Source organism: Apaloderma vittatum, unplaced genomic scaffold (assembly GCF_000703405.1).
Source record: "Apaloderma vittatum isolate BGI_N311 unplaced genomic scaffold, ASM70340v1 scaffold12780, whole genome shotgun sequence".
Lineage (NCBI taxonomy): Eukaryota > Metazoa > Chordata > Aves > Trogoniformes > Trogonidae > Apaloderma > Apaloderma vittatum.
The window spans coordinates 48,032-70,714 of NW_009692933.1; the positions used below are offsets into that span (position 1 = coordinate 48,032).

General features: G+C 39.3%; 1 protein-coding gene across 1 annotated transcript in view; it reads left to right on the plus strand.

The window, feature by feature from the left end:
• FGD6 (FYVE, RhoGEF and PH domain containing 6) overlaps window positions 1-22,418 on the plus strand; it is a gene marked incomplete at its 5' end in the record, with an annotated part of 63,313 nt that extends 40,895 nt beyond the window's left edge. Inside the window, 13 exon segments of the mRNA XM_009874493.1 lie at window positions 253-303; window positions 3,291-3,349; window positions 3,473-3,544; window positions 4,053-4,121; window positions 5,790-5,873; window positions 7,017-7,096; window positions 13,220-13,322; window positions 13,831-13,977; window positions 14,817-14,919; window positions 16,470-16,597; window positions 17,304-17,432; window positions 19,523-19,671; window positions 22,382-22,418. Of these exon segments, the coding sequence (XP_009872795.1) occupies window positions 253-303; window positions 3,291-3,349; window positions 3,473-3,544; window positions 4,053-4,121; window positions 5,790-5,873; window positions 7,017-7,096; window positions 13,220-13,322; window positions 13,831-13,977; window positions 14,817-14,919; window positions 16,470-16,597; window positions 17,304-17,432; window positions 19,523-19,671; window positions 22,382-22,418 (1,211 nt within the window).
• Between the last annotated feature and the right edge of the window lie 265 nt (window positions 22,419-22,683).

The window sequence follows — 22,683 nt, forward strand, 5'->3', positions numbered from 1 at the left end:
CTTTGCTCCTATAGGCAAGTTAGGTGCTCAGGAAAATATCTGTACTCGTAAATTTCTTTTGCATCAGCTTTAAATATAAATGATTGCAAGTATGTACTTACTTTTCACTTGCTTGTTTTGCTCTGGAATAATATACAACATATAATTTGTCTTTAGCGAAGGCCACTGCTTTCCAGGAAGAAGGATTTTGTTGCTACTTTCTGGTGCTGTTTATTTCTTCAACAAAACTATATTATTTTTTTCTTTATACAGATTATTTAAAGAATCTTTTAGAAGAATCTGCAGACTATAGGGATACTCAAGGTAAGTGTCTCTTTAGATTAAAGAAATGAGTATATATGATAATGTTTCTAAATTTTAAAGGCATGCAAAATGCTAACCCAGTAATAGAAAAGCTTTCTATTTAGTTCTAAGTTTCTCAGCAGAGATACTGAAAGATTGCAAACGTGTGTTTCAGAGTTGAGAAGTGGTATTAGCTCCCCCATGAGTTGAAACCAAGAGATAAGAGTGAAGTTCCACAGGCTGCTTAAGGAGATATTTTGGGCACTGCTGTTGAAAGAGACAATCAGTCCTTGCATCTGTAGACCTTTCATGATATGATAGGCAGCGTGGTCTGCCAGCTTCTCTCCCCGAGCCGTGAGCCTTTCTGGCCTCCTCCTCATGTGCCAGGACACACGTTCCTGTGGCAGGAGTGAACAAGATCAAGGAGCTGCACTGGATTATGTTTAACCGGAGGAGTTGTCCAGTTTGACTTGTCACAAGTTGCACAAACACAAGTGACTTCCTTGAGTTTGCCTGCACACAGGGGGAAGGGAGCTGAGAGGAAACAAGAAAAAATAGTTGTTGGTGGAAGAGGACAGATCTACATGCTTCATGGTAGTCTGGGATTGAGCTGGTTTGACGTGAGCGTAGCAATGCAGTGCACGTTCAGACTGCTCCCTTCCTTCATGTGTGTACCTCAGCAGAACTAAAATGCTGCCAGTTCATACTTCTTTTTCATTTACATGAGCCCCTGTCACTTGTTTCATTCTTTTTAGTGACATTTGCAGGAGGGTTGTGCACATGTGATTGATTGGACTGCAATAACTGAGTGCTTTCAATGCATGGAGCCAAGTTTGCTTTCTTACGGCTTTGTCTGCTAATACAGTACCATAAAATGTATGAGTGAATACCTTTCTTAGGACATTTAGACATACATGTTTGAGTATATAGAAAATATAAGCCAAAATGTTTGAAATTATGAGTCTTTAAGAGATAGAAAAGTTTCTCCTGCACTGCGTATGGCTATGAACAAACTAATGCGTGCGCTGCACATTAAGTAATTGACCACTTGAAAAGTGAGCAACTTAAATATATATTTTACTCTACATTTTCTTGTAATTTGTCCAGTTTCTGTGTTTTTTGTAGTTAAACCTTCCACAGTATTTTCCTCTCCCTTCATACATCAAAGATAAAAGCAGAAACTTTAACGTAAGAGTAATAGTGTTCATTTTATGCATTTGACATGTTTGATAGTCTATCTTTGAAACAGGGTAAACAAAGAAAATCTTATCATTACTCACCAAGATCTTTCTTGTGATAACTAAGCTTAACTTACTTCTGACTTTGCTTAGTTGTTAAATTCCATTCTGGTGGGAGGAGGTGGAGGGGGTCTTGGGGGCAAGAGTAAGTTTGGTTGAAAAAAAACCCAAGCACACAATTCTTCCTGATGACCTTCTTTTCAATACATTACTCCAGCTAAGTGGTATAAGAATTGGAATGCTCTTCTCTGCCAAAACCCACTTTGTTTATGACCCTATAGATTATTTTCTGTTGTTGTTTAGATTCATTTATTCTTGGCTCCATAAGTAACCCTAAGATCCTGGAACTTTTCCTCCAATAACCAGCAAATTTTCTGTAACATTCTTCAATCTTTCTTAAAGCCAATGAGTAAATTTTTAAGGTTTTAGTAGGTATAATAGCTGATAGATGACAGAAGGTATAACAAAAAAATCAGGTACTTGTTCCTGTCTTCATGAATTTGGTTAAATATCCTTTCATTTTCTTTCAAGTGCATGGGAGTCAGAGAGTGTTTTGGCTGGAGCAGCTCCAGCATTTCCTACTAGGAGACCACCAGCTATTTTTCAGCAGGCTTAGTTGACATCTTGACATCTATATCTTAACTTAAATTTTGATCAAATGTTTGGTATGTGCTATGCTTTTTAACACTTTGACTCCTGTGCTCACGTTGCCTTGGTTCATTAAAATCTTGAAAAAAAATCTTATATTAACTAGGAGGAGCTTTTCTGTTGGCACCTCAGATTAGTTTCCTTTATGGCTTTGTGACCTTCTGAACCTTCAGTTCAGAAAGCTGTATCTTTTGACATGCTTTCTTTTTGAGTATGAACTGAACAATAAGCAAAGTACGTACACTCGACAGTACTGATACTCTGATGATGATGTGAAAAAAAACAAGAGGGCTTTGCAATGTAGTTCCTTTATTTGAAATGCCTGACCACATTTCAATTACTCAGAAGGTTCTAAGTGCTTTAGAGACTACGTTTTATCAGAGGAGTTGTTCTAGCTTTCAATTCAATTAGTCTTCTTTTTTTCCCTACTTCAATAAATTACAAATTTTTGGATAAAGTGCTTGGATGAGTTCTGTCTCCCATACATTTACTGTTCGGTAATTTACATAATCCTGTTGTGTAATCCCTTTCTGCAGTTACGCTTTAGCTTATATTACAGTTGAGTTGCTAGTTATTAAATATCATTACTTAATAAAATCTCTAGTCTTTGATAACTCTTCTCTTTCAGAGAAAATATTAAAAGTTTTAAATTTGAACTTTATACTGTTATCTTGAGGTGCAGCAGTAGTAAAGACAAAAGAAAGAAATTTTTCTAGGTATTTTTCCATGACTGGCACTGGATGCAGTTGTGTAAAATGAAAAAAACTTAATACTGCATAGTCTCTTTAAAACGTTGTTAACTTTTCTGCTGACATTGAAATTAAACTAAGTAATTCTTTGTGTGAGAAACTAGTATTTAATTTCAGTTGTGAACTGCTTTGATTAGTTACAAATAAAAATTGACACTGTTGTTTGAAGCAATGACTTGCTAAGTCACACTTATTAAGCCATGATCGAAAGACTCTGGGATCTATGGGAAATGCTCCAGAAACGCTCCAGAAACTGTACAATCAGGTCCTTGGATCTTGATATGATGTGGAAGGGCAGTGCTGTACCTGTGCTTTACATAATACCGATGCTGACAGGCCTGTATGACCAAAGCATCATTTCTTTGTCCTTCAGATGCTTTGGCTGTTGTCATAGAAGTTGCAAACCATGCCAATGACATCATGAAGCAGGGAGTAAGTATTTTCCTATATGAAGGTTGTCGATTAAAGTTTTTTCTTGTTTTTTTTTAAATTATTTTTTTTTAAAAGTCATGGATGCAAGGGCAATTACTTACCTTTTGCTTTTTCTCCCTGTAGGATAACTTTCAGAAACTCATGCAGATTCAGTACAGTTTAAACGGACACCATGAGATTGTACAGCCAGGAAGGGTAGGTCCTCCAGATGGCATTTAGCAGATTGCAGTAAAGGTGCAGCACAGATGATATGAAAGCAAAGTACTGAAGCTGGCATAATCCAAGAAGAAAAATGGTCCATTGCTTAATTACTTAGTTCTGACAGTCAAATGAGTACTGACTCTCCATATGAGGGGTTTTTTTTTAAGACATTTATCTGATGAAAACTCTCGATTTTATAATGATTCCTTGCCAAATCTTGCAGACAGCTTTTTTTTTTCCTCAAACTTAACCTTGTATTTGTCACGGTTTCAAGCGCAGTGTGGAAAACTGTAATGCAGCAGTTTACGCTCACTTCAAGAGAGTGAAGAATGAACAGCCTTTCTCTGAAAGGGAACCCTGAATCCCAAAACTTCTGCAGCACTTCAAGTGTGTCAGTAGTAGTAGTAGTAATAATAGTAATAATGATGATGAAACATTCAGGTTATCTGAATGGCTTGTGCCCTATAAAGCTAGATTTTGAATTGCTTGTTTTAATTGTTAGGTCTTTCTGAAGGAGGGAACACTGATGAAGCTGTCTCGAAAGGTCATGCAGCCAAGAATGTTTTTTCTGGTAAGAGGCTGTGTATGTTGCTGCGTGCCTAACACTAGTGTAATTTTAAGTGATTGAAACATTGCGCTACAAACATAAGTAACTTATAACTTTAGGTAGTGGAAGAAATTACCAGTTGTTGCTGTTCTACTTCCTCAGTTCTAATTCAGAGAGATCATCTGTTGCATGTGCACTGATTTTAATAGAAAACCCTTTCTCTCTAAAATGTACTGTTTTGAACAATGCATGTTTAAAATTTGAACGCTTTTATGAGACAGTGTTTTCTGTGGTAATGAAAAAACTATACCAGTTACTTCGTCCCACTTAGCTGTAACAGATCTTAAAACCTGCAACTCTGCAGCTGCTATCGCACCCTTCCCTCCCTTCTCCTCCTCTTCCTCCCTCCTTCCCGTGCACGAGCCTGCTTGCATCCTGAGCAGAGCAGTGGGCTGGAAGCAAAGTGCTGGGTTCTCTTCCTGTCTCTGCTGCTGTTTTGTTCTGAAACTTCTGTGCATCTCTGAGGTTTCTGTTTCCACTTGTTTATCTCTGCTCTTTAGATAGCAAAGCAACTTGTTGCCACATGTAATTTGTGGCATTATTGGTCCATAGTCCTGGCTGAAATCTGTCTTGTAGTTTCTGTAGTAGGAATAAATATTTCCCTTGGCAGTCATGGAGTATATATCCAAAGCTTACAAGTGCCTGTCTTGTGCTCTGGCTATGACTTTGTAGCGTATAGAGCACAGAGATAGATGCAAATTTTATCAGTTAATGTAATACTCTCCAAAATCTCGTGCTAGCTCAAGCTGGACTTCCCAAATCACGTTGCTACTATGAGTGTCTCTAGCTTGGAATTTCTTTGTTTTGTATTGTTGGGGTTTTTTGCTTTTTGGGGGCGGGAATTGCTTCGCTGGGCTTTGTTTTGTTTTTTTTTTCCTAAGATATAAAAGATGCGGGCTAGTGTTTATACCTATAGACACTTAACCAGTGATTTTTCCATTGATCATATTGTGAAGATTTAGTAAGGCTTGTGAAACATTTGCCTCTTTTGCAAAGAACCTCAGAGCAAAATCTTATGAGACAGTTCAGTTTCCTAGTCTGTGTTTACATGCAGTAAATAAAGTTTGGATCCATGTGTTGAACAACACAGAAAATAAAAAGAATCTTAATAGCTGTTCAGTAAGCACACTGAATAAAGCCAAGTCTGACAGAACAGGAAATAAACAGTGGATGCACGTTTAAACTGGTAAAATTCATATGGTACATATGGATAAGTTTGTCTGCATAATCATAAATTGCTGATCTTAATTCTGCTGTCTCAGAGTTTCTGGAATGTTTTGCTTTGAGTGGTTGATTGTAATATCTTTTTAGTTCGTTACCCAACATAGCTGTGTACACAAGAAACACTTTTGTCCTTTTTGACAGGCTGTGCTTTGACATCTGTGCACTGTTTACTCGTGTGCCAAATGTATATTTACACAAGAAGGATATAAATAGACATCTATTGTTATCTAAGTTCATACATGAAAATGTTTTTTTGGTTCTAAGTGGAATAATAGGAAGTAAGAAGAAGCCTTTCTGGACAGTTGATCTCAGTGCCGTATGAGGTCTGTGCTTCCCGTAAAATGCATCTAAAATTATCTGTCTGTAAACAGTCTTGAGTCATTAAAAAGCATTACTTCTGTATTACAGTTCAACGATGCCCTGTTGTATACTACTCCAGTTCAGTCAGGGATGTATAAACTCAACAATATGCTGTCGTTGGCTGGAATGAAGGTGAGCCACTTGTTAAAATGAGTCTTTCTCCAAATCTATTTAAAGTCAGGCCTTCAAATTTTCAGAACACAGCTATGGAAGGAGATTGTAAAGATGCTTATTTTCCACGGCAATGATGCAGTCTTATTCCTTGTATACAGGCTATTCCTTGCATAGTATGACCTGTGGGATTGCTATCTAATTTTCTCTAAAGTCTGTCGCTGCAGGACCATCTTGCCTGCATTTTATCTAGTATTGTCCTACTCTGAAATAGCATGCCTACTTAATTTTTGTATTGTATTTTCTTTAGACCACGTCACTTCTGCCTTTTAATGGCTTTCTATTGCCCATGCTCAGAGACTGGGCATCTCTGCCCGTTGAGCTTCTGATGGATCATCCATGGCTTATAGACATCTACTAACTCTGAGGGCAGATACAGCTTTTCTTTCTGAGCCTTTGTGAAAAAGCATCAGAGTTAAGCCCTGAGCCCCTCTAGGGTAGTGATAAGGGACACACACAACATACACTGACGTGGTCTCTGACATGAGAGTTAGTGGGAACAACAAACCGTCACCTCAGGAATCAAGTAATTTGACTCTGATCCTGTCGGAGAAAAGCACCGAGTCCAGCTGCAGGGCAGATCTGGCGCCCAGATCTGAGCTTTTGCAGGCAGAGCTGCAAAATCTCTTCTGCCAGCAGTTATCTGCTGGTGGCTCAGAACCACTCTTCTCTTTTAAACCTCTTTGTGTTTGAAAGTTGGTAGCTCGGAAGGATCAGCAGGGTTGTCTAGGGGTACAGTGGTGGACTACATCTTGTCCGGCACAGGAGCAGTGCAATTTTGGCCCAGTTGCAGGAGGTGCTCAGAGGGCAGCAGGCCTGGGCAGGCTGAAGCATAGCTGGAGGTGTTTGCGAGCTCTTGAGCTTCATTCTCCTGCATGTCTCCAGGGCTTTTATGTGGGGCCCCAGTGAAACAAAATGGTGTGCTGTGGGCAATCTTAGTGTAGCTGGGCCCTCTGGGCTGACAGATGATCTGCTTCTGAGATTCTTCTCTCCAATATACCTGTTCTGCAATAAAAATGTAAGAGATTTTACAGTCAGTACAACTAAAGCAACTATAAAAGTACCATTTTAGTTTGAATGTCAAGTTTTCTCTCCTGACTGAAGGTTAAAAAGCCAACCCAGGAAGCATATCAGAATGAACTGAACATTGAAAGCGTAGAGAGATCCTTCATTCTTTCAGCAAGGTAAGTCTTAAAAATGAATGATGATTTAAAAACCATGTGATTTCAAACAGGCCCCGTAAGCTTTTCAGAGCTTTCATGTAATGAAAAGTTACTCTTGGCTGGTATAAGTACAGAATAGAGGGAATGAGGCAGGCTTTTTTCTAATTTACTTTCCTTGACATTCAAAAATCAGTTTGAAAATCTAAGTTTATTTCTAAATGGGACAGCAGAAAGAAGTCCTGGTCACATGTATAAAGTTTCAGAGATGTATAAGTTTGAAGTCTCTAATACAAGTCACCCTGACTTGTAAGGAAGAACGCCTGTTGTGAAGCACAAAAGCTGTAAGTAAATGGGACATGTAAGCAATTTGGTCTTAAGGCTGCAGCTGGTAGGGATTCTGTTGTCCTCAAGACAGTTGACTGTTAATCAGAGTGAATAAAAATCTTGCTTGGTTCTTCCTTTTTGGTTTAGATACACTGTGATGGTTTGGCCCTGAGGCCAGGAGCCCACCAAAGCTGCTCTATCACTCTCCCTTCTTAGATGGACAGAGGAGAGAGAAAATATGGTGAGAGGCCCGTAGCTTAGGATAAGAACAGAAAAGTAAAGACCACACATGGAAGCAAAGGCAGACAAAGATTATTCTCTACTTCCCACCAGCGAGCGATGACTGGCTACTTTCCCAGGAAGCAAGGCTGCCGTACGCGTAGCAATTGCTCTGGAGGACAGACGCAATCCACAAATGCCCCCCCAAATTCCCTCTTTCTTCTCGGTTTTATATCTGTGCTGATGTCATATGGTGCGGAATACCCTTTTGGTCAGTTTGGGTCAGCTGGCCCAGCTGTATCCCCTCCCAAAATGTTGCCCATCCCCAGCCTGCTGTTGGGGGAATGTTGGAAAACCAGAGTCTTTGGTGCTATGTGAGCACTGCTCAGCAGTAGCCAAAATGCTGGAGTGCTATCAACACCCTTTGAGCTACAGCTACAAAAATACAACACTACAAGAGCTGCTGTGGGGAAATTAACTCCATCTCAGCCCGACCCAATACGTATACCTTCAGAAACTTTAAGTAAATTGAAATATTATCCTCTCACTGTCTTTCCTTGAGAGGAACAAGAATTAAAATTGTTTCATTTCAAGTAATTGTAGGTCTTGCTTTTCACTACCTTTTTGTTCTTCTAAAGTTACTGATAGACTCTGTCAGTGCTTTAATAGGACAGGATATGAAGCATGACAATAAATTCTGATATTATTATTGATAACTGATATAAATTGGAAGAAATCATCCTGGTCTTGTAGCTAAAATAACATTGTAATTGAAACAAGAAATGTCTCTCAGTGAACCTGAAATTCTGGAAATTGCAGCAATTACTGGGATGGTGTTTGTCTCTACCAGAAAACCAAATTCTTCATATAGCAGCAAAAGGATATATGGCCCCTAAACCAGAGCAACTCTAGTCTGCTGTCACTGAGATGCCTTTAGCAAAGACCCAGTTTTGTGGATTGTTGTTTTTACTATGTGTGAGCTGGAGTTTTATATGTTCTGACATTTGTGACAGTGCTGATACCAATGAAGACAGACATGTTTTCTCTTTTGTTTAGCAAAGCTGAGCAAGGGCAGAGTGCTTCTTTTTGTGTGACCTCATAAATACTAACATGAGGATGTCTGCACAAAGACAACGCATCTCTAGTTGAGGGGTAGACCAAGGTTAACCTTGTCAAAGTAGCCAAAGGAAGTAGCTCAATTATCTGAGCAGTAGTTATTTATAACAGACTTGAAAAAAGTATATATTTTCTTCCAGAAATTTAAATGTTTCTTATAGTTCTTGGGGAAAAAAAAAAAAGACAGTTCAGAGTTTAGGGTATGATTCTGCTCCAGTATACCATAAGCAAATTCGTACTGCTTAGATGCCATGTAGACTGGGTGTTATACAGATACAGGAAGACACTTTTGGGATTGCAGTAGGCAATGTGGATTTCTCTCTGCTTGACTTAAAACAGCATTTCACATTTAATTCAGTCATTTTAAAAAATCTTCAGAACTTGTGCAAAGATTATCATCTTGCAATACAACCTACCTATTTTCCACAAAACAGGACAGAATTGTCTTTTTGAGGAACTGATTAAACAACACATAAAGCAACTCCTGTGAAATACATGCTGGTTCATAGAGGAAAACCGCTATACATAATGTTCTCATCAAATTGGGCAGAATTTGTGATGTGCTTTTGTCTGGACCTTGAAATTACTGGAAATATCCTCATGTTACCAGCTGAAGTGGCCCTGATTTACTTCTTCTTTTTTAGCGTTGTCTTGCATCTTTGGAGAGCGTTCAGCTGTGTTATTTTTATGCTTCCTGGAAGCTATGTGTGTGCAAGAGCCCTCAGTTACACAACAGTGACAGAGAAAGGTTGCATTTGCTTGGGGTGAAGGAGGTGCTGGGAGCCCCAGGTGTAAATGAGGCTTTTCAGATTGTCGTCTGTCTTGTAAGGGAGTCCTGGGTCTGTGGTATAGGAGGGAAACAAGTGAAAAGCTATCAACAAATGGGTTCCTGTATGTAATTGTTTCCCAATGAATTATGTTGTTCCTAACAATAAATATCCTGGATGTGAAGAGAATCAGTATCTAGTTGATACAGACCGCATCTTATTTGTGATGATACCTTGTTCTAACAGCTTCTTGGCTCCTATGTCGTCATCTTTTAACGCCAGCCAACAACTGAGCACCATGCAGCTGCTCACTCACTCTTCCCCTTCCCCCCATGGGATGGAAGGGAGATCAAAAGCAAGTAAAACTCACGGACTGAGATAAAAACAGTTTAGTAATGGTAATAAAAAGAAAATATAACAATAATGAAAACAGTAATAATAATAATAATAGTAATGAAAAGGAAGATAACAAAAAGGGAGTGGAAAAAAAATCCCTAAGACAAGTGATGCACAATGCAATTGCTCACCACCCCACTTGACTGATGCTCAGCCAGTCCCCAAGCAGTAATTGACACCTCCTGGCCAGCTGCCCCCAGTTTAAATACTGGGCATGATGTCATAAGGTATGGAATATTCCTTTGGCCAGTTTGGGTCAGCTGTCCTGCCTATGTTCCCTCACAAGTTCTTGTGCCCCTTCAGCCTTCTCACTGGCAGAACATGAGGAGCTGAAAAATCCTTGACTTGATGTAAGCACTGCTTAGCAACAACTAAAAAGTCAGTGTGTTATCAACATCATTCTCATACTGAATCCAAACCACAGCACTATACTAGTTACCAGGGAGAAAATTAAGTCTATCCAAGTTGAAAGCAGGACATAGGTGGTGAAGAATCTCAACTACAAAACTGTTCGCATTAATCTTGTAGACATTGGAGAAAAAATTCGCTTCTGTGGGTTTTTTTCAAACAATAAACATTTTGTGGAGTGCACACCAAAGAAATTCTGAAATGTCTCCTGAGGAGACAGGGAAGGAAACAGTTAAGCTGGTAAAAAGTTGCTAGTAATAAAACATAAGCCAGTTAATAACAGAAGAATAGATTAAAGCCTAGACAAGAGTCTTTGTCACTTTGGGATTATTTTACTGGCCGCATTAGTACTCTGCTTTATCTAGTCTGGGTCAAGGTTTCAGTTTTCCTGGGATATCTGTAGGAATGTGTATTGTTTTACATGGTACAATGCAGTATTGTACTAGAAATCTCTTAATCAGAGAAACAAGTTGGCGCATCTGCAGAATACAGAAGTAAAGCTTTGGTCCTCAAAACAACAGTCGTGCCAGCCTGATGTGGTCTGAGGCCAGCTGGCCCCATCCCCTTCAATAAAGCTGGCGAGGAGCTACCCAAGGCAGACAGAGAGCTGCATCTCCTCCCCTAACATAAGGATATTTCAGCTAGGAGAGGTGCTCTGAGGCTCTGATCCTGGAAACAAGAAGGATATATTTCTGTGAGCCCTCCTGGGACCACCTAACTGCTTAGCTCCATTGGGCAGCCCCCAGAACATAACAGTCATAACAATTGCTGGGGCTCTCTGCTGTCCATTTAAAGCTTTGTACTGTTTTGTTAAATCTTAAATAAAGAAATAAATATAATACAAAAAAAGAAAAAAACCAAGAACACGATGCATTTTTAGTAAAGCTGCAACAACCACTGGACTTGCAGGGAGGGGAGGGCTGTGTAGAACTGTGCAGCTGTGGGGGAGGGCTGAGAGTGACAGCAGAAGAAACACTGCCTGTTTTACTGCAGCAGACCATTACATCAATTCAGTTGCCGATGGCACTGCACTGCCTTTGCTCTTAAATTCTGAAGGACTGTAAACAACCCTAAAGGCTAGAGCTCGCAAACCTACCAAGTGGGAGCTCCTGAAACATTAGGGCGTAAACCCTGTAGCTCGTTGTGCAAGCACCCTCATATGTAGCAATCCCCATGTGATCAGGGGATGCTTAATCTCCAAAAAGTGGGACAACTTTAAATTTAGTTATTTAATACAGTTATAGGAACCTTATTGTAGGTAACCAGATTTTGAAAAAGCCAAAGGAGTCTATTAGAGTTATGAATGTTATGTAGCTAATGCAGATCAGTTGTTCTTTCCACATGAGGAAGCAAAGGTAAAAAAACTGAACAAAAGGTTCCCCTCGGAGTGTGAGATATTGGGACAGACAATAAGACATTGCTTTGCCGTTGCTTGTATCTTAGTTCCTCTCCTTTTGTTCTGGTTTTGTTGCTGCATGTGCTAGATTGGTTTTTTCACCTGGTGCCTCACAGGCTTCCCTCGTGTTTACATTACCACATTGGTGATTCTGTATAGTGCGTAATTTCATCCAGTCCAAAAACCTGGCTCAAAGTAGTTTCCCTAATGGTTCAAAGGTGATCAAAGCTTCCAAATTTTCCTGCAAAAGCCATTCAACAATAATTAGTGTTGCATACCTAATTTGTGTAAATCATTGTGTTCCTCTTCCCTGACTTTCCACATTCAGTGGAAACAAATTAGTTTATGTGATACTATTTAAGAAGTGAGGAGTAAAAAAAAATGTTGGTAGTAGATACTGGTTTAAATTTTAGAAACTCTTTTTAAGCCTAGCATGGCATCTAGTTGTTCCTCTACCACAAAACTGCTTCTTGCTTCCTCAGAGCACCCTCCATGATGCTGGCACAAGTAGTTGTTCAGCTGCGTGATGAACCCAGTCAGGAAAGTGACCCAGAGGAGGGGCAGGTCCATGGCTTGCTTTAATACAAATTTGTTTCTCAGTCCAGCCCAATGCACTTAGAGCCCTCTGCCTAACCGTGTGTGTTCTGGCACAAGGGAGAAAATAAGACTGAGAGGGAGTATAGTGGGCTGCCTTTTTCAGCAGCAACGTAATGAATTTATATTCTGTGAAGGTGGTGATGTGCCGACGGCCTGCGAAGATGCTTTGGCATTGCACGTAATCCTGTGTAGCTGCAGGCTCCTGCTGCAGCAGGCACCCCTTGTTCTTCCCACTCCGTGCCACTTCAGCTTTCCTTGCACTTGATTAGTGATCCACCAGCTGTGGCACAGAGAGACACAATAAGCTTATCTGTTTATCACTTCAGGTTAGCTAATCCAGGGAAAAAAAATGGGGAAAAAAAATTAAAAAAATTATTTGAAAGCAGCATGACGCGGTAGGAGCACAAGGCTGGAGAAGAGATGGTGTTTTCTGCTAACAGAAGCTTGGCATTTCACAGGGTTGGGTAGGACAAGCTGCACCCTGAGACAGAAGGAAGGGGGAGTGGAGGCAAGGCTTGCTGAAATCTCAGAGTCCCTCTGGAGAGGGAGGGCCCATGTCTTTGTTCTGGGAGCACCATTTATACCAGTGTTCTTCAAGCCATTCAGGGGTCCGGGGAGGAGGGGGAAGGGATAACATAAAGGCCTTGAAACAGTCGCAGAGTGTTGTGGAAGGAGGACAGGGAGGGAGGGAATCCACATTATAACAGCAGGCAGAGAAATCTTTTTTTAGTACTGATCAACACAAATAACTGACACTATGTAGACAGTTAAAAAAATAATGCCAGTTTCAGTAGGAACTGGTCTATTAAACTGATATTGCAAGAGTTAAGTCAACATGTAGTAAAGCTAATGGAATGGTAATCGACACTTGCTTCTTAGTTTTAAATGTTAATAATTTGATTTTTTCTTTTACTCCAACAGCTCTGCTACAGAAAGAGATGAGTGGTTAGAAGCTATCTCCAAGTCAATTGAAGAATATACAAAAAAGAGAATCACATTTAATCCTAGCAAAAGTCTTGAAGAGGTATATCTCACCATTATTGTTGGTTTGTTCCCTTTTTTAATATAAAGTGTCTTTCCAGATGTTTAGAGAAACAAAAGGCATTCCATGATGAATAATAAAACAGGATGATAAATAAGTAAGTGAACAGATGATAGAACAGAATGATATTTCATAATGTTATCTACTTCATAAATATTTTGTTCAAAAAAAACCCCAGATTTCTCAGTTTTCACAGTAATCTTGCAAACAGAAAGATGAAATAAAAAGATTTTAAAATATAGCAGCTATTCGTATAAATAGGCTGGTAAAGCTTAAAATCACACAGCCTTTGTGAACTAATTAAATGCAGCTCTGTCTTCAGGCTTGCATTATAATGGGCACTGATGAAATAGCAGATAACATTTAAGACCATGACAATTTATCAAAGAAAGCTTTCCAATGTAATTAGAGTTAACCTGTAACCACTGATAAATATTGATCTTATTTCTCGTCACTGGAGTGTACTGGTATTCTGCCTATGTTCTCTCAGGCAGATCCAGAGAAGCAAGAAGAAGATAGTCCACTGGGATCAAAGGCTCCCATCTGGATCCCCGACACCAGAGCCACTATGTGTATGATCTGCACCAGTGAGTTCACGTTGACATGGAGAAGGCATCACTGCAGGGCATGCGGAAAGGTTGGGCAATTTTGTGATGACCTGTTCTGTTAGTCATTCGGGTTCCTTGTGCGACAAATGCAGGTGGAGCCTGATCACACCACAGCTTTAAGGGAACACTGTGCTATGATGCAATTATATGGGTCAAAACCAACATGCTGGAGTGGGGGTTTTTTGTTTGTTTTAGGGTAAGATGTTATGACAGACTGGTGTTCAGCCCTTTAACCTGTTACATGCTTCTTATTTTGCATTTTGGAATCCCATTTATGATTGTCTTCTACTTCTGCAATTACCTAGTACAGACAAAGAATGTTAGCTGAAGGGAGAAAAATATCTTTCTCATTGATTTTCATAAGATAATGATTTTGTTTTGAAGTTAGTACCAAGCTTATTTTATATTTAACACTTATGAAAAGTATATCTAATAAGCCTTTATTTTTCTTGGCTTAATCAAGTGAGAGTACAGAATTCAATGTAATGAAGACATCTGTGTTGTGGAAAAATTATCAAGAGAGCAATCACTGTTTTTAGTTATTTCTTTAAAAGCTTACAATTTAAACAGTAACTCAGTAGGCTTATTCTGCTTTTCATGGATTGCTAACGTTGGCTTATTAATTTTTGTGCAATTGTGTGTAATTCAATGATTTTTTTCTATCTAAATTTTTATCATTTAGAAGAAGAAAGAAGAGCATGTTGAACATAAAGACATAGGGAAAAAACCAAGATCTTACACCATTTTCAGTGTAAAATAGTGCCTTTTTCAGGTTCTGTTATGTACTTAGTGCTGAAGTGAACATCATTGAGCATTTGGTGATTTACAGGTGCACATCATGTATGATAATGTTTTTATCTGCTTCTAGATTGTCTGTCAAGCTTGTTCATCAAATAAACATGGTTTAGACTATATGAAAAACCAGCCAGCAAGAGTATGTGATCATTGCTTCAGGGAGCTACAGAAACAAGGTAAAAAAATTCTTCACAAACTGTCTTATTTTAGTAGCCTTTATTAATATGGTGTGTCTCCACGTCATCTTTACTACTGGTTTCAAGTGCCTAATTCTGCTAGTGCCTGAAAAGTAATAGCGATCTTGGGGTTCCTAAGAAGCCAAACAAGTTTCTGTGGAGTAAGCTAGGATGTGAATTTGCAGTATGTTGGCTCTTCCTTCCAGAAACACGCATGCCTTTGCCCTGCAGTAATGACCAGTAGCAGCACGAGATAGCTGGAGTTCTGGGGCTCTGCAAAGACATAGGCCTTCATCTTACTCAAGCTGAGTCTTTTCAGCATCAAGCTTCAGCTCATATGGCACTCAAGAAGTTGGCATATCTGCACCTCAGTTCTGAAGGCAAACTCCTAGCCACTGCCTACTTCACACTGGCAACGTGGATTTCAATGTACAACACCACAGCTATTTTCATTGAAATGCTTTCAGAGACCGTGATATTACCGATGCCTGCTGGAAGGCAAGGGTTAGATAGCCTGGTGGTAATAACATTTGCTTAGAGAGGAGATCCCTCATCCTGAGAGGAGATCCAGGGACAGTTTCCCTCATCCTGAGAGAACTCAAATCCGTCTCTTTGAAGAAACTTCATATCGTTGTGCAGAAACAAATGTAAAGTCAATGGAGGCACCTCCCAGCGAGCTGGGAATCCAGTCCCATCTTGCAAGACTTGCTCTGAATTCTGTCCAAAGACTCTAGTGTGAAACATGCGCGCGCACCATAAGCAGATTCCCTCTGGCAGAGGCTCCAGTTTGACACGAGCTGTCCAGGATGTTGGGAAATCTGTGACGCCGCAGCGAAATAATCAAGCTGCAGCTCCCAGCGTTCTGGGGGTGACATTTCTCATGGAGATGTGGAAAGCAGCATCGACAACCCTTGAAGTGGTGGTGAGAGCCTGCCGTGATGGGGAAGGGTGATGATTGTCTGGACCACCTGCAGGCCTCTGCGTTGGGCACTAGAGGCTGCTGTGCTGCCGGCGACTGCAGGTGCCTTCAGCTGGGAAAGGAGCTGCAGAGCAGGTGGAATGCAGCCGGCAGTCCCGTTACTCTCCTGCTCTGCTCATTATTTCGGAGCCTCACCATGTTCAGGGACAGCTCTAGAATTAGGCTCGATAAAGCTACTCGTTCCAGGCTGGGCTGTAAAACAGTGCTGAGCAGTTTAGAGCTCTAAAAAATCCAGTGTGGTTTTTAAGACTTCATTTTCACCCTGCTTACAGGCAGAGGTAGTTCAACATCCAGAAAACAGGCTTTGAAAACAAACAAAACAAGCCATTTAGTTTTAAATTTCTTTTGGTTTATTTGTCTGATTGTGATTTGGGGTTTTCTATCTCATGCTGTTGAAGATAATACTGAAAAAATAATTCAGCAATGAATTTAATGTGACTAGGTATTACTACTGAAACACTGTAATCAGAATGAAAATGTCACCTCTCTTTAAGAAAAAAAGGTCAAAAATCATTGCCTGTGTTTAGTCATCTGTGACATGAAAGCAATATATTCATCCTGTGCATTTTAGATAACCAGTGTGCTCCTAAGAGCGGATCACCAGTCAACCATAAATCTCCATCAAGTGCCTTGTCTACAGTATTACATAGTATTCCTTCTGGACGAAAGCAGAAGAAAATTCCTGCAGCCCTCAAAGAAGTAAGTGCTTTGTTGATCAAGAGTAATGTCCTGCTGGTATTATATCATCAATATTAACAAGAAAAAAATAACTCCATACTTTAGCCATCTTCTAAAATCAAAAGTCAAAATTTGCCTGTAACAATGGTTTGAGCCTTAGTTTTGTGTAGGCAGGAACCTGAACTACGAAGCAGTGCAAAAACTGCATAAACACCTCACTCAGACTGTGATTCAGAGTCAGAATTATCATTTCTTTCTTGCTTCCCTGTGTTTGAAGGACCAACAGTCAATGAGAAGACTTCTACACCAGCTGAGCTCTTGTCTTATGATTAGGAAAAGTAGAGCTGAACTCTGCCTACTGTGCTAGAGGTCTAGGGAATGGGAGAAAGTAATTTGGTTTTTTGTATAGGAACATGTGTTCTCCAGCTGTACATGGGCCTCAGCATTCCAGCCCTCTCTTGTCCTGTTGCATCCACTTTAAGTTCCAACCATTAGTGACTGCAGAAACCTCTCTTCCAGATCAGATAGATGGTGGTAGACAAAATAGTTTTTCTATCAGCCCTCTGAGTTAAGTAGCAATATTAACTTTAGAGCAGGTAAGAACTTGAGTCTTTGACAGGACAGGGCTCTGGATATCTCCCTTTAAAAAAGCTGTACTGTGAAGACTTGGACAGATGCCTACATACTCTTGGGGTTTGTTGTGTCATGGGGTTTTTTTTCTCTTCAGGTTTCAGCAAATACAGAAGACTCTACAATGAGTGGCTACCTACACAGATCTAAGGGCAGTAAGAAACCATGGAAACACCTATGGTTTGTTATAAAAAATAAGGTGCTATACACATATGCTGCTAGTGAGGTAAGAGATTACACATTAGAAATTAAATATCCAATGATAATACTGTCTTTGTAACAAAGTTGTTTATTTTTATGATCTAGAAACAAGTTATCAAATTAGATCACCTTACAGTAATTGATCTGATTGTGACGTAGTATTTTGAAGAGGCCTAGTGAGCTTGGTACCATAAAATGCTGATAGAGCTACGCTGTTTCTGATTCCAGACCTAGCTTTGAGTACCCCTGCACTGCACACCATTGCACAGTTGTGGGTATGTTCTGAGTCAGTTGCACACCTGGGGGTTTGTTGGGATGCACCACGCTGGACTAGTGGCAAAGCCACATTATAAAAGCATCTTGAAGTATCTTGTTCTGCAGTTCCGTAAGGTATTGTGAATGCTTGGAAAATGAGCAAACTAAGTCTCTTCTCCTCAAACTGTGGAGTTGTTATTTAATGTACAATGCTTCAGTAGAAAAAAAAAGAAATGCATCTTAATGGCATTTTGCTTTTTTTTATTTAGAATATGTAGTCCTACTGCAGTGTGGAATAGTCTTTAACCAATACATATATATAAGCTTTGCACATCCCAGCATGTGCTGAGGATGTAGTTTTATTGCATCTTATAATGTTTTGCATCATACATGGATGTATTTTAGCACTGGAAGACCTTGGGTTTTGCTTTGTTGTATTGAGTGTTATAGTTTTCTAATAGCTTCCAAGAGCAGAATATCCAAAGCATCTGTTTAAAGTTATTGCTATCCCTCACTTCCTTTCAAAATGTAAGGCTCAACCTATCCTGACCGTATCTTCACCCTTACACCACCCCCACTCTGATTTGTGCTCAGATTTGTTCCTGGGTTGTTCCTGTTGTAGTGCCAACCTTTATTTTAGAACTTCTGAATTATGTCCAGAACCTGAGATGCCTATTTCATTTAAACTAAGGAATATTTGTCCTTACTTTTCATCTTGATGAGCCATTGTGGGAGACATTGTGTAGAGAGTCTCAAGGGAAGGTCGAGTGTGGCCTTGGGCAGGAAACCCCACTTAAGGTACTTACATCAGGTCCAAGGGATATAAAGATTAGTGGTAAAAAGACCACTTCTTGGTGGTACAAAGACCTAAGATCGTAAAACAGATTGCTAAGCCTCACTTGACTGTTTTCCAATATCAAGAAATACTGCTTTCACAGGATACTTTTGTTTCAGTGTAGAGGCAATTACCAAAATCTTCACCTGATGTTTATGTTCATTCATTATGTCACTGTTTAGGTACATTCTTTGCTTATTTTTTCTATTCACAAGCAGTGCAGGACCCTGCCTAGTTACAAAACACTGTTTTGGAATTTTCACAGAACAAAAATACTTCTTTTTTTTTTTCCCAAAAATGCTGTGCATCGTATTTATTTATTAGAAGACTAGCATTAAAAAAGGAAGCAATTGAGACGAACGAGGAAGGGGAAAGGTTGCCTTTTCAGCCAGGTTTTGAAATTAAATGAAAAGGTACAAAGGTATAGCTCCTCTTGCTACTCTTTCCTAGTCAAGCACTTGTGAACACTCAGCAACCTTTTTTTTCCCCCATCCTGTTAATTTTCAGCAATGGAAAGCGAAATAAATTTAAGCCATCAAAAATACTTGGTGTTTGACTCCAGTGCTTCAGAGTAGAGGTTACATCCATAGCTGCTGCTTTTCCCATGCTCACTGCAGCTGAGAGCATCTCATGTCCCTTCCGAGACAGGCAAACTCACGGAGGCTGTTGGAGAGAGCACTGGGCTCGATGGACCTTTGGTCCACTGCCAGGTGGCAGTAAGGCTTTTGATTCAAGAAGTCCTTACGAGGCAGAACAACAAGACTATACAGTGAAAGGCAGATGTTATCAGGGAAATAAAAAGAGGAACAGCGACGTTGAAGTCCATGAGGTTTCGTTATTTCCTATCCCCTGATTCATCCATGGAGACTATAAAAAGCAGCATTTTGTGCATGACTATTTGTAATAACTTCTTTGTTATATAATCTGTTGCAACAGTATGGTGCATGAGTAAAGTCTGAATGCATTCTTTAGTATGTCGTACAAGCTCTAATTTTGTCTTGTTTGCTTTTTCCCCTGTAAAATAGGATGTGGCAGCATTAGAGAGCCAGCCTTTACTTGGATTCACAGTCAGTGAAGTAAAAGATGAAAACTCAGAGTCTAGAGTGTTCCATTTACTGCACAAAAACACTTTATTTTACATATTCAAAGCAGATGATCCCCATTCAGCTCAAAAGTAAGAAACTATTTGAATTTATTTTTAGTACTTCTTTTCTAGGAAATGTTTCAGAAGTCATGAATGTTAATATTCACAGATTAAGCATATGGACAAAAGATGCATATTATTTAACACGTAAATAAAACTTTTCGATTACTCAAACACAGTCCTGGTTTCATTAGGACTTCTGAAATGCTTTAAATGAAGAAGCAGACTGTCCTTTGCAAAAGAATAAATATAGGGGAATGGAAAAGACTTAGATAAAACAAGATAGCCCATTCCTCTATCCCTCCTCTGTTCAAGGGAAAATTGAATGTTACCTTTGGAGAAATCCAGGAAATGTCTTTTAAGAATTAACTGAAGTGTCATTTTTTTACTTCCAGCTGTAAATTTTAAGGATTTTAAATGAATATATGGTAGTGAAAAATAAAGCAAACCCTAAAAAGTAAGGGACAGAAGTTTGAAGTGTGTGTGCACATGAGCATGAGCACATAGGCACACTTAATATGGTCAGACCAAAAGCTTGAATTCAAAGAGCATTCACACAAGCCTGTTTCATTTCAAGTCCTGCTGATGTGTCTGAGTTTGGAGTCACATTTATCAGTTGATGTATTATGTGTGTTTTATATAAAATAACCTAGAAGCTGGTCATTTATCAGTAGAAAACACTTGTTATGAATCATGGAGTAAACTAGAAATGAGCATGGAGTTGCAGTAGGTTTAAGTTATCTTGCCTATACGCCTAGCTTATCTGATTGGTTTCGCTGCAGTTTTTCCAAAGGAATTTTGCATTAATAAAATAGATTTCATGCACTAACTATTCCATTATTAATACTTAAGCATTATTAATACTTAAGCAGGTATGCTTTTGTGCAAATAGGGATATTCTAAAAAACCCCAAAGAATCCAGGACAACTGAAAATTTTGAACAGCTGAGAACGTGCTCAGTGACACTTCCCTATGCACAAAATCTAGAAGTCTTAATTTGATTTTGGGGAGTATTTTGTTTTGCAAATGCACACAAATGTTTCCTTGTTAATTAAAATACTATTCTTTTGTTTCCACTGTGTCCTCATTTGTACTATATAAAACAAAACTAAAAAAAATCCAAGGCATTCAATAGCTTTGTTTTCCTATTCAATCACTTTTGTCATCAGTAGGAAAACTTGAAATTGGACACACTGTTTTACTGAGACTAGGAATAACATTAAGTACCTTAAATTGCAAGCTTTCTCCAAGTATTCAACATCCTTAGGAAATTTATGCTGAACTTCCAGAATAAATGCTACTTTGACAACTAATTAAAAGCAAAAGCAAAGAACATGCTGTTGGCCTGTTTGCATCAGTGGGCACTATTTTTCATGTTAGGGCCAAATATGTGCTGTATTTGTGTAAGTGCTGTAATAAATGTTAACAGGCGTTTACTTTTTGATGAGGTTTTAAATTTCTTATTCTGGTACTATGTTCAATGCTTAGGCTGTCTATGAACGTGTTGTGTTTGTATTTCACTTGTTATTTTTAATGAATATATGGCAGTGGAAAACAGTGAGCCCTGAAAAGTAAGGGCTTTAAGTTTGAGCTGTGTGTGCGGACAGGCATGAGCACTTACATTTAAGCTTGAAATCAAAGAACATGGACACAGTTACAAAGTTAAACATTCAAGGCAAGGAAGATTCAACATCTATGACCACAACATTTGTGACTAACAGATACCCTGTGAACACTTATACAGGTTTAAATTTCCACGATAAAGATAATTTTACATTCTTTGTCTCATTCAGTTCTTGAAAGATTTTCACTCAGGTGAAAAAATGATCAGTATGTGGGCCCCTTAACTTTACACGCTGACAGTTCAGCCCTCACTCAGAGGATGGAATTATTCCATTTAATACTGTATTTGCCAGTGTAGCACTGGAGTGCTTCAGAAACCTTAACTTTTTCAGCATCCCTGAGAAGGTGAGGATGTTTATCACCCTCAAAATTAAGTAGGAACAGCAACCACAGCTATAGGGACTAAAAGTATCTGAATCTGAACTTTGAATTCCCAGTTTGAGAGACCTTGGATCAGCTGTTTGGGATTTCCTCCTCCCCCCCTGCCCCACCTTTACATATACTTGTATTTTCATGGATGTGCAGGTTATCTTTTAATATGCATTCACTAGTAGCACCTCCTGTGTGTTCTGTCACGCTGCAAAGGCACCGCTCCTCCATGCCAGCCCACGCGCCCCGTGGCTTCCTAATTCAGCTCCACTAGTCCCTCCCTAATACCCTGGGATGAGCTGCAAAAGCAGAGGGTGTGGGCTATGCAGGTGCTTGCCTCAGATACTGTAGTGTCCCAGTTCATCCCAAATCACATTTGCAGTGAAATGAGAGAGGGAGTGTTGGGATTTTTTAAAAGTTATGCCACCGTGTTACTAAAGTTGGCAGAACCTCAGCATTTCTTACTTTTTGACCACTTGATTCCCCAGCTTCACTTGTTCTTTATGCATTAAACTTTACAGAAGAGGTACAGAAGAAAGTTTCTATCATCTTGCCTTGTACTGATACCTAATACATCTCTAGCAAGCTTTGTATAGTTGGACTCAGGGATCTATTTCTGGCATTTTCATTAACAGACCAGCAAGTAATGAAGTGAGATGTTACTTCTTGTGTGAATCTGTCACTAGCCACAGCAGTGTGCTTTATACTTTCACCAGTGACTTCCTAACAGTATTTAATTTTCTAATAGGTGGATAGAAGCTTTTCAAGAAGGCACTATATTGTAGCAGTGTCCACATTGCATCTGCAAGCCTAAAGGAAAATGTCCAAGGATGGTGGTAAAACGGAGTACAGCAGCTGTTCAAAGAAACTGAATCCTGCCGTCTCAACCTACACAAAATTGTATATTTGTCAGAATTAGGAGTTGTTGCATTTTTAGTGTAAGGTAATATTTTTTTAAAAGAATTGTGTGTGTTTCTGTGTTGATACAAAATGTGTTATTTATTAAATTCCAATGTTTACTTTAATGGTCAGAATTATTTGTGAGGTCTG